Below are 12277 nucleotides of genomic sequence, written 5' to 3' on the forward strand. Positions count from 1 at the left end.
TTGTTTGGGTAAATAAATTTAATTAAATCTAAATTAAAAGGAGATGGCGGATGGCAACTAATCGCAATAAATTAAATTAGAAGCAGCTAAAATGCCATTTCTCTTCCAACTGTTTATATTTGTCTCTACTGCAGTCAATCTACACAATGAGATGTTGCTCAATACCAAATATTACAAGGGATAAAAAGCTCATACGCTGGTAAGTGGCTGTCTGAGATAAATCTGAACGGTAATCGAACAATTACAGAGGAAACCAAACACAAACACAACTGCCTGCTTAGCTAGCTAAATGGCTGGGAGAGTTGTTGAACATGCTGTGCCACATGAAGGCGCGAGAGAGCACCATCTCAAGCTCTTGGTGAGACCAGTTTTGAGTTGGAAGGTGTTGAAGGAACATTACCAGCTCTTGGAAATCAAGCTTTTGGAGCTTATCTGACCACTGAGAAATCAATTTAAAAAAAAAAAAATCACGGTCCACCACATAAGATTCGCTGAAACATAATACGTAAATCATCCGAGTAAACAATACTCCAATACAAGAGTACAGACAGGGGTACGACTTAATAGACAAGGGCAATAGTCAATTAGAAAATAGTCAGAGGCCAAAACAATGGGGGGGAATGCCATACATGAATGTAAGTCGATTTTCAGAATCTGCAATAACATATAAGATTGCGGCCCTAGGTTGTTTGTAATGCACGTGAACTTTTGCGTAGCTGAAGATAACATGTACCAAAACTAAATGCTCAGTGGTAGTTGACAGAATTAATGCAATTACACAAAGCATCTTTCTGAGTCTAACATTTGATGGGTTAAAGAATAATTTCTACAAAGTTTCATCAGCATAGTTACAGGAGAAAAAAATATAATTTAAATTGATTATATCAATGCAGAGGCCCAAAAATGATGTCTCACCGTCAGAAGAAAACTGGCAAATATATACACAAGGAAATCTGGTAAGGCATCTCCTTCAGCAAGATATGTGTCCCAAAGGCGTGTGATGAGATGGAAGGGTATCTAATTAAATAAATAACATATTAGACTTGAAGAAAGAATAACACTCGTGCCAATACTATAATCCATTATCACCAATATCAACGCAGAGATTAATAAATTCCTGCTACTTGCAATAAAGTCATTTTACAAATGTCTTTTCAGATACCACAGTCATAATTAGAAAGAAACATTTCACCAGTTAGAGCAAACCTCACGAATAAGAAGACAATTGAACCAGCGGAAAGCAAATTGAAGAAATTCCAGTCCTTGTTCCTCCACATGTCTAGAAACAGGCTCTGGAGAAGCACAACAGTTTCACTTGAGCACATCAAATTCTATTTTAAGATATACGAATAATAATACGCCAACGAAAATAATGAGATGAAATGGTTGGGCATTTCACTTCTTATTAATATTAATTGATAATATGGAAGGTGATGATAAAATGTTGAAACTTGTGTGTAAAAACATTCGTTTAAGATAGTTTAGTCATGTAGAAAGAAGGCCAACGGAAGCACTGCTAAGTAGGGATGAGCATATAGTCTTTAATCCTATAAAGAGAAGCAAAGAGAAACCAAGAAGGACACTCAAGGAAATTATCATTCGAGACCTTTTGGTTAATGGTTTATTGGAAAAGTTGGTTGTGAATAGAACACATTAATAACATGCAATCAATATAGCCCACCCAATTTAGTGGGATAAGATTTGTCACTGTTGTTGTTGTGTGTAAAAGCAAATAAGATAGTCAGGTAAGCATTGCATCTTTTGGAACATTTCAAACAAATTGTCTCATTACCCAGTTTCAAAATAAAGGGGGCTATCACCATACTACAGTTTTAAAATCTATCATATCTCAAGCCCCTTCAGTACCCAGGAAGATATGCTCTTCAATCTATGAAAACAGATCAAATAGACACACAAGAATAGCACGAGTGTGTCAGTATTAAATGTCATCTACTGCTTAACCTTGTAAGTAGAATTAGTACTGTTGAATTATGGATACGTTCAAAAAATTGCATTGGGTCCTGTGAAGAGCAGAAAAAGATCAAAGAAAACACTCGATGAAATTGTTGAATGAAACTTTTGGATTAATAACATATCCAAAAATTTGGCTGTTGGTAGAGCACATTGTGCAACCCATGTAGACAACTCCACCTAGTGGGATAAAGCTTGTTTGTTGTTGTTGTTCAACACGTGGCGTTTTAAAGTTTTTGATGGATACCAGAAGAGATGTCAACCTCAACTCAACTTTAAAAATATAATTTTAAGGGTTGCTTAAAGGGTTGTATTTAAGTTCATGCAATTAAATGTTGCTTAAAGAAAAGCATGAACCCTAATAAAAAAGTTTACCGTCTATTCTTCTGACCAATTCCTTCAACTTAAAAACAAGCCTCTGAATTCCTGGTTGAGCGAATGTGTAATGGTCTTGCATACCATCAAGCAACTTTGACAAGCACCAATAGCAGTCAGCCTCTATATTTGAAATTTTATCTGATGATAAATCAGACATTGACCAATTGTCTATACTCCCTTCTAAGTATTCTGATAGGAAAACAACTAAAAACGGCGTTACAAGATCATTAATTCCTTGAACATATCCACTTGCAGGATGCCGAATGGCCCTGGCAAGAAATCATAAAATCATATAAGTAAAACAGTTAAAGTAAATTCCTTATACAAAACTGAATCAACAAGAAGAATGAACAAGAAATTAAGAGCTCCAAAATACTTTATCATGGATTAAGACTTCAGTCAGTTCAATTAATGTTTGCTTGACGCACTCAAGATGGTAAAGTTAGCTCTGGTTCTAGCATCTCCCACACTCCCCACCCCCAAGAAAATGCAAGAAAGAAAATTAAAGATCACAAGAGCAACTATGCACTAAGTCTTATAAAAGTGTGTAATATATACGCACAGGTCACTCACGCATCACACCATCTTGCCGCTAGCTAACAAAGACTGAAAACAATTCAACAATTGAGCCTGAAACAATGTCTCTTCTAATGTCTATCTGCAGCTTGACAATACCCCAGGGAGAAACTCTACTAAAATCATCATAGAGGATACGCAACAATGTAAAAACATGTGCTGACCAAGAGTAATAACTCTTATCAGAAAATTATTTGAAATTAGATTGAGTACAATACCCAAAAGTAAGAAGTCTCACTTTCTAAAATTGTCACTACTTTCTTAGCCAAGCTAAGTGCCACCCTCACAGAACTATCCACATCAAAGAATAGGACAAGAACAACGTAAGGCCAACTAAAAGGGTGACAAAAATATCTAACCATGTATAAAGAATGCGCTCCAATGATTTCTGAACTTGTGGTTGCTGGAAGAATGAAACTTCAGGTACAGTTCTTGGACAATCAACAGCAATCTAACAAATTTTCAACACCAACTGTTATGACTCATGAATTATAAACATTGTTTTCATTACATCAAGATGAGCATTCGTTAGAACGGAGGATACCTGACGAAGCATGTTAATCTCATCATCCGAACGTTGTGTGTCAGGAATATCATAATACTGAGAAACACAGTCAAGATACTCCAGGCGCTTCCTTCTCAGAACTCCGTCCCTTCTATCTGAATTAGGTGGTGCATATCCCTGTTGTCAGTTAGTCTTTAAATTTCAAAGATAAGATACATTCAATAAGAAAAATGTGGAAATACGCAATTACATCAACCAAAAAAAAGAAAGAAAGAAAGAAAAGAAAAATGTGGAAAGAAGGAGGGTTGTGTTAGGCCTTTAATAGCCAACATAAAACTTTATTGAATCTCACATAGATATAGACAATAGATGTTTTTGCACTGATGCTGGGTTGTTGCCCATAAGTAATGTGCTGCATGGCAGTGACACGTGAGTTAAAATTGTTACATCGGCACCCGGATGTAATGTTAAATTAGCAAGGGCTACCGTGTTATTCTAGACGGGCATGGCTAAAAAAAGTTAATCCATGTGAGCAAGATCAGATTTAGTACTTGAAATGTTGGGACCTTGACTGGTAAATTTATGGAGGTGGTAGGAGTTATGATTCATAAAAAAATTAATATCTTGTGCCTACAGGAAACTAAATGGCCTGGTAAACAAGCTAAGAATATTCAAGGTTTCAAACTTTAGTATCTTAGAAAAGTAAGCACACGCAATGAGGTAGATATCATTGTTGATAAGAAGTGAAAGCAGAACATGGCAGAAGTTAATAGAATTGGAGATAAAATTATTTCTTAAAACTGATTATTGGACATGAGAGTATCAATATTATTAGCGCTTATGCACCTCAAGCTAGAACAGAAGCCAGTCTTAAGGAATTATTTTGGGAAGACTTGGAGGGATTGATCCAAAGCATACCACTTAATGAAAAGATCTTTATTGAAGGAGACTTCAATAGACATGTTAGGAGAGAGGCAAGTCATTATGCGAGGGTGTATGGTGGTTTGGATTTTAGGGAACTAAATAATGAAGGACAATCTATTCTTGATTTCTCTTTTACATATGATTTCAAGATTGATAATACTTGTTTCAAGAAGAGGAATGAACATTTCATCACTTATAAAAGTGAAGCCTCAAGATCACATATTATTATTATTATTTTTTTTTGTAAGGAACACAGATAAAAGACTTTGTAAAGATTGTAAGGTAATTCTTGGGGATGCTGTAACGACACAATACAAGGTCCTTGTCCTTGATGCGTGTATTATGATTCAAAACCAAAAGCATCGACAAGTAATAACTCTAAGAATTAGATGATGGCAATTAAAAGGTAAAAAACGAGAAATTTTCAAGCAAAATCTCTTGGTTAAAGGAATTTGGGAGTCTCAAAGAAATGCTAATATTTTGTGGGAGGATATGGTTGGAAAGGTAAGGAAGGTTGCAAAAGAAGTTTTGGGAGAATCAAAGAGTTTTGATCCGAGAGATAAGGAATTTTGGTGGTGGAATGATAGTGTACAGAAAAAATCAAGTGTAAGAAGAAGGAGTATTTTAAAGCCATTTACTTGTGCAATAATGATGAAAATTGAAAAATATATCATATGATTAAAAGGAAAACTAAGAAGCAAGTGAGTGAAGCTCATTTTAAAGCATTTGAAGAGTTTTATAATAGTCTTGGGATAAAGGATAGAGAGCAAAAAAAATATTTAGAAGATTGCTAAAAGTAAGGAAAAAGTGATTGAGCATAAGTTAAGATTGAAAACTGGTATTTTTGAGAATCAATTTAGCTTCATGCCAGGGAGGGTGATTATAGAAGCAATTTATCTACTAAGGTAATTAATACAAAAGTATTAATGTAAAAGTAAAGATTTACAAATAGTTTTCATAAATTTGGAAAAAGCTTATGATCGTGTACTGAAAGAAGTACTTTGAAAGGCATTAGAAAAGAAGGGTGTCCAAGGTGCCTATATTTGAGCTATACAAGACATATATAAGGGGGCAACAAATAGTATAAAAACACTTGGTGGTGAGACAAAAGATTTCCTATAAAGATTGGACTGCATCAAGGATCATCTTTGAGTCCTTATTTATTTGATCTAGTCTTAAATGTTTTGACTGAGCATATTCAAGAAGAAATTCCTAAATGTATTTTTTTTGCAAATGATATAGCTCTTATTGCAGAGACAAGAGAAAAGATAAATTGTAAACTTGAGTTATGGAGGAAGACATTGGAGTCAAAAAGTCTCCGCTTGAGCATGAGTAAAACAAATATTTACATCGTAATTTTGATAAGGGATCAATTAGTAGTAACTTGGAAGTAAAATTAGATGATCAAATCATACCTCAAGTGAAAATATTTAAATATTTGGGTTAACAAAATGGGAAAATTGATAAAGATATTGCACATACGATACAAAGGGGGTGGTTTAATTAGAGAAAGGTTAAAGAAGTTATTGCGATTGTAAGATACTTAACAAGTTTAAAGGAAAGTTTTCTCGAACTGCTATAAGACCAGCAATTTTATATGATGGTGAATGTAAAGTTTTGACGGGACAGCAAAAGCATAAAGTTGGAGTAGCAGAGATGAGAATGTTGAAATGGATATGTAGATATACACGAAAAGACAAAATTAAAAATGAGTAAATATGAGAAAAAGCAGACATAGCACCTATTGAAGGAAAAATAATAGAAAATCGTTTCAGATGATTTGAACATGTACAAAGAAAATCATGGGAGGCACTTGTGAGGAGAGTGGAACAGATAACTTTGAATCCTTTCAAGAAGGATAAAGGAAGACCAAAAGAAATACTTTTGGAGGTTGTTGAGCGAGACCTTTTACTTAACAATATTTCTCAAAGTTTAATAAATAATAGATTATAATGGCATCATGTAATCCAAAGACCCCACCTAGTGAGATAAGACTACTTGTTGGTAAAAGTAAGGAAAGAAAATCAAGAAATTTAGAACAAGATATAGAAAGGACAAAGAGGGAAATGTTTTGGTCATAAATGATGGTATGAGAGACAGATGGGAGACTTATATTTCTAAACTTTTTAATGATAGCAGGGGTTTGTCAATTAACTTAGAGGATTTAGTAACTCCTGAAGAAGAACAAAATTTGTCATTCTATAGAAGAATATGAGATTGAGAGGTAAAGGAAGTTCCTAAAAAAATTGCAAATGGTAGAGTTAATGAACCTGATTGTATCCCTATTGAAGTGTGAAAATGTTTGGGTGAAGAAACGGTGCAATAGTTAACTAATTTATTTAATGAGATTTTACAGTCAAAGCGAATGCCTGACGATTAGAGGTAAAGCACCTTAATTCCTATTTACAAAAATAAAGAGGATATTTAGAATTGTGCTAATTACAGAGAGATTAAATTTATGAGTCATGCAAAGAAATTGTGGAAAAGAGTGGTTGAGCATAGCTTGAAATTGGAAACTAGTATATTTGATAATCAGTTTGGCTTCATACCAAATAGGGCGTCTACAGAAGCGATCTATCTACTAAGAGGATTAATGAAGAAGTATTGATGTGGAGGTAAAGATTTACATATTGTTTTTATTGATTTACAACTTATGATCGGGTATTGAGAAAAGTACTTTAGAAAATATTGGAAAAGAAGGATGTTCGGGTTGCCTATATTTGAGCTATACAAGACATGTATAAGGAGGCAACAATTAATATAAGATCGTCTGGCATGAAAGAAAGGACTTTCTTATAAAAATTGGATTGCATTAGGGATCAACCTTGAGTCCTTATTTATTTGATTTAATATTAGATATTTTGACTAAGCATATTCAAGAGGAAACCCTAAATATATGCTTTTCGCAGATGATATAGTTCTTATTGTAGAGACAAGAGAAGAGATTAACTATAAACTTGAGTTATGGAGAAAGACAATAGAGTCAAGGTTTTCACCTGAGTAGGAGTAAGACAAAATATCTACATTATAATTTTGATAAGAGGTCAGTGAGTGATAATTTGAAAGTAAAATTAGGTGATCAGATTATATCTCAAGTGAAAAAGTTTATATATTTAGGAGCAATTATTTAACATAATGGAGAAATTGATAGAGATATTGTACATAGAATACCAGTTAGGTGATTTAACTAAAGAAAGGTTAAAAGAGTTACATAAGGTCACAAAGTACCAAATAAACATAAAAGAAAGTTTTATTAAACTGCTATAAGACCAACAATATTATATGATAGTGAATGTTGAGCTTTCACGAGATCGCAAAAGCATAAAATTGGAGTAATAGAGATAAAAATGTTGAGATGGATATGTGGATATACACGTAAAGACAAAATAAAAAAAGAACATATAAGAGAAAAAGTGAGCGTCGCACCTATTAAAGGAAAAATGATAAAAATCGTCTGAGGTGGTTTGGACGTATATAAAAAAAATCATGGGAGGCACCTGTGAGGAGAATGGAATAGATAACTTTGAGCCTATCAAGAAGGGTAGAGAAAAGCTAAAAAGAACACTTTTAGAAGTTGTTAATCAAGACCTCTTAATTAACAATATTTCTAAAAGCTTAATAAATGATAGAGCACAATGGCGTCATGTAATCCATCTAACCGACCCTACCTAGTGAGATAAGACTTGTTGTTGTTGTTGTTGTTGTGGAAATAGGAGATCCAAGGTTCAATCTCAAAGAGACTCGACTATCTATTTTTTTACAGTAAATTTCATTTTTCTTTTTAAAAAATCTTTCTTATGATCTACTTGCAAAACATATCCATGTAATCAGCTTCAAAATCTCTTCCGAAAGATATGTCCCGAAACAGCTCATCCTCAGTGAACAAAATTTTATTTCAGCAACATCACCAAATAAAATTAGAACAATAACTATCACAACAACTTCAAACTTTTTGGTAACCACGCTCCTTATAATATGGCCATCGTCAAATCATGAGCTTGAGGGAGAAAGAGCTGAAGATAGGCCATAGGGCTTACCAAGAGAAGCCTCCACACTGTAGGGCGCATGTAATCTGGAACTCCGCTCCAAGATAATTCACGCAACTTCTCTGCAAAATGGATTTCAATTTTTCAAGTAAATATACCAGTAGAAAAGGGATTAGGTTATGTTATATAGATTTGCTGACAGAAATCATATCAATGGAAACAAAGACTGCACGAAGGATAACAAGAATCACATTTCAATAGCTATTATTATTTTTCAGAAATATAGTGTGTATCAAAACTAAAAATGGAAATCTAGATGGATGATATTCAAGAATAAGGTATAGTGTAAGCAAATGTGTATATCATATACTTGATAAAAAGAACATTCTGGGCCAACAAGCAGGCTTTGCAATAAATGTAGAAGCTATCGTTATCTTAATGAATATAGGCTCACATTAAGTGAAAATTAATTACTATGAATTAAATGACTTCAAGACATGCACACGCGCACATTCTTTATTTGTAGAAGCGTCACGAAGAGTCGAACTCTGAGGAAAAGACAAAATTCAGATTATGCATAATGGCGTAGTGTAACGAGTATTGCTCTGTGATTAATTTTAAGGCCAACAACCCTACTCAAAAAAGTTTTCTGAGAAACCACATCATGGGCTTGCTCATCCGTGCAGTGAGCACGCAGCTTATAACCACGTTTGCTACCTCCAAAAACATAATGTGTCCCAAAAGAAGAAACAATTAAGTCAACAAGTGGCACCAAGAAGTATGATTATAAATTTAAATACCTAATATTACCGTCGACCCAGAAAGCGCCTTAGTGAACTTCATGACTCGTGCAGAGTCTGTAGCTCTTGCACCCATGAAAGATTTCTGGACTTCTTCAGATGAGTTGTCAATGTTAGAACTTGATTTTTTTAACTTATTCACATGGGCAACATTGACTGGTTTACTTGTACTCTGGACATCTTCCTGTGTCAATAATGAAAGCCCTCATTAAAGGAGCGATGCCCTGTGGCCTTATAGAGACATATGAAATAATTATTTTATGAATACTGAAGCACCTCTGCAGCCTTAGCTGGGTGATCACTTGTGCCAGCATCATTGAAGGAGAAGCTCCTTTCATACCTTGGCGAATATTCCTTTGAGTTTGAGTTATCTAGCGGGTCCAGTCTCCGAGTCAATAATATTTTACCAGGGATGCTACGACCTTTCAGTAAGCTTGAAAATAAAAGAATATAAAATTGCCATAAATTATTTTTTGAGTTGTTTGCTTCACATAATGGGTGAAACTGAACATAAATTCAAAGGGGCAAAGAAAATTGATTAAAGATTCAAAGAAAAAGGAGAAGGAAAAGAAAAATTGTTCAATTGATCAATCAATCCCCGAAAGGGGAAGGAAATATAGCATGAAATCCCAATTAAGCAGTCTCATAGCATCTACAGAGAGTAGTTATGAGGGATAATTGCGTTTGTCAGCAATAAAACCTCGTAAAGACTGTAATCCCATTAAAGACAACTAGAAAACATAAGCGCCAAACTTGATAAATCATCTTCAGTTTTAACTGCAATCAGATCGGCGGACATAGAAAAGTACTGAAAGTCACTGAAAGTAAAGGATTAAAACTTGGTCCATAATCCTTGTGCTAGAACATTAATGAGGGCACGGCACCCATGCCGGTTTGAACGGAATCACAGATCACGCTGATTACACCGCTCTCCGCGTTGAAGCCAGTTAGGTTCGTATAAATCAAGCAATATAACCATGTAAAATTTCATCGATCAGAAATAGTGATTTCAACGTTTAAATAAAATTATGAATTAGCTTCTCTAAATTCGAAAAATGAAGCAAAAAACAGATGAAGAAAGGTGTTCCGGCAGCTACATGATCAGATCAATCATCGGAATTTTAGGGATGGTAAGGCTTCCTCGCAATGCCTTTAGTATACGGGAAGCAAGTAATTACAGGCAGGAAATGAAGGATCTGGGAGCGTGAAATCAGTACCCTTGAACATTCCTGAGGGTCTGATTGAATCTGGAGTCTTGGCTTGAGACAGTACTATCTGCGTTGCTTTGATCTTCTTCCCGCCTGCCGTGGATGCGGCCATCGTTGTTCATGGTTGCTATGCCAGCACTACCAGCGTTGTTTGATACTATTTCGGGGGGCCACCAGTGAGAGATGCTTGCAAGGACATGGACTCACCAAAAGTTCTTTCTCCTCCTCACCCCTCTAATTATTCCATCCTATTTCTTTTGCGGTATGTCTTACAAGTTACATATTCTTTTTCTGGCACCAACATCTCGGGCAATCTTTTCCCCAGTCAACCCAATTTTTTCCCGGCAATGACCACAGTAGGGATGATGATAATCATCATCGTCATCATAATTCAACGTATTTTTTTTTTAATGAAATATGATGTGATGAATAAATTGTTTATAACTTCATATAAATTTTATATTATATATTGACTGTTAACATATTTATGTACGTAATGCGCAAAATATATATTCTAGTGTTTTAGAATATTTATTTCTACGGTGATGGTCAGAAAAAATTAAAATAAAAGGGGTATAAAATAAATATTTTTTTGTTTTGATTTACAATTTTAAAAAATTACACTTGCAATAGTTTTAAATCATATATAGTATTTTTAATATTTTAACATGTAATTATTATATTTTTTAAAAAAATATCCATCTAAATAAACCATTTTATATTTATTTTAGAATAAAATGCCCTACTAGATAAGGATAAATATAAAAAGATAGTATTAATTTAAAAAAAATAATTATTTTATTTTTATTATAAATAAAATTTGATTAAAAATATTTTATATCTTTAAATAGATGGAATACCTTGTTAATTTGGATCCATAGTAAAATGATGCCTTGCTTAATATATTTAAGATATTATGAGCAAGTATCATTGCATTGGATAATTTTTTATTGGAATTCGATTTAATAGAAGAAGCTAACCCTTTACGATGTGACAAGTTAATATTTAAATTTTTGATAGATGTTGTGTTAATATTTAACAACTAACGATATCTCAAATATAAAAATACTTATAGTTATAAACAATAAAAATAATCTCCTTTCTTACCCATCAATCTATTATTTTACGTTGTTTCAAAATTTCATTTCATTGCATTAAAATTGCATGAATGATGAATATCCATGCACACCTCCTTCCAACACCTAAGCCAAATTATAGTGGCCGCATGGTGGAAAATGTATCATTTAATAATGATCGTTCTAACTCATATAATTGTAAATTATAATTGTAAATTGTAAAGTATGTTAAAATATTGTAGATTTACAATCAGATTTACAGTATTTTGACATTCATTTAAAAAATTTAGTTTTTAATTTCATGAAATACACAAGTTGTATTGAATTATGAGAAAGACACGTTATAAATTAATATACTATGAAATAAATAAACTTACATTAATCTAAAATTTTCAATCCAAACAAATTCAAAGAATGGGAAAAGAAAATCTCAACATCAACATTTCATAAATAAGAAACCATGTTGAGTTTGATCAATAAATCTTCAACAAACTAGTATATAAGTAGCATTCAAAGTTTTCTAATTTTCCTATAGACAAGAAACAACTTCAATTAGGATTTAATGAGAATTATCACTCATGTATATCCAATTTTATAAACTTCCTTCACTCAAACATTTCATCAAATACTTTATATGTATCACAAAGATAACATAAAAATAACAACTTGGACATATAGTTGTTAATGAAATATTTTCCTCCCAAATTTCTTACCTTTATTTCCAACTTTTTATTATAGAAAATAATTATCTACTATGATAATTTAGTCAACAATAATTCATTTCTCACATTTATTTACTATTATAGACTAAACTTCTTTTATCAATCATTTTAAAAAACACCTTGTGTGTGTC

At 33.2% G+C, this 12277-nt stretch overlaps 1 protein-coding gene across 2 annotated transcripts; it reads right to left on the reverse strand.

The window, feature by feature from the left end:
- Positions 1 to 71: 71 nt before the first annotated feature.
- LOC129313391 (GTPase-activating protein GYP1) lies at positions 72 to 10657 on the reverse strand. 2 transcript variants are annotated; one of them, XM_054956441.1, is made up of 10 exons: positions 10358 to 10657; positions 9417 to 9511; positions 9141 to 9324; positions 8392 to 8462; positions 3470 to 3607; positions 3285 to 3376; positions 2347 to 2618; positions 1207 to 1292; positions 916 to 1017; positions 72 to 439 (listed from the first exon to the last, which is right to left on the reverse strand). In XM_054956441.1, the coding sequence occupies exons 1-10, from the start codon at positions 10458 to 10460 to the stop codon at positions 278 to 280; spliced, it is 1305 nt and encodes a 434-aa protein (XP_054812416.1). In that variant the 5' UTR covers positions 10461 to 10657; the 3' UTR covers positions 72 to 277. The 2 variants fall into 2 exon arrangements, with proteins under 2 accessions (XP_054812416.1, XP_054812415.1); XM_054956440.1 differs by having other exon boundaries at positions 9417 to 9573; positions 10358 to 10654.
- Positions 10658 to 12277: the final 1620 nt, after the last annotated feature.

Source organism: Prosopis cineraria, unplaced genomic scaffold, assembly GCF_029017545.1.
Source record: "Prosopis cineraria cultivar Desert tree isolate PC_DT_omini unplaced genomic scaffold, ASM2901754v1 PC6, whole genome shotgun sequence".
NCBI lineage: Eukaryota > Viridiplantae > Streptophyta > Magnoliopsida > Fabales > Fabaceae > Prosopis > Prosopis cineraria.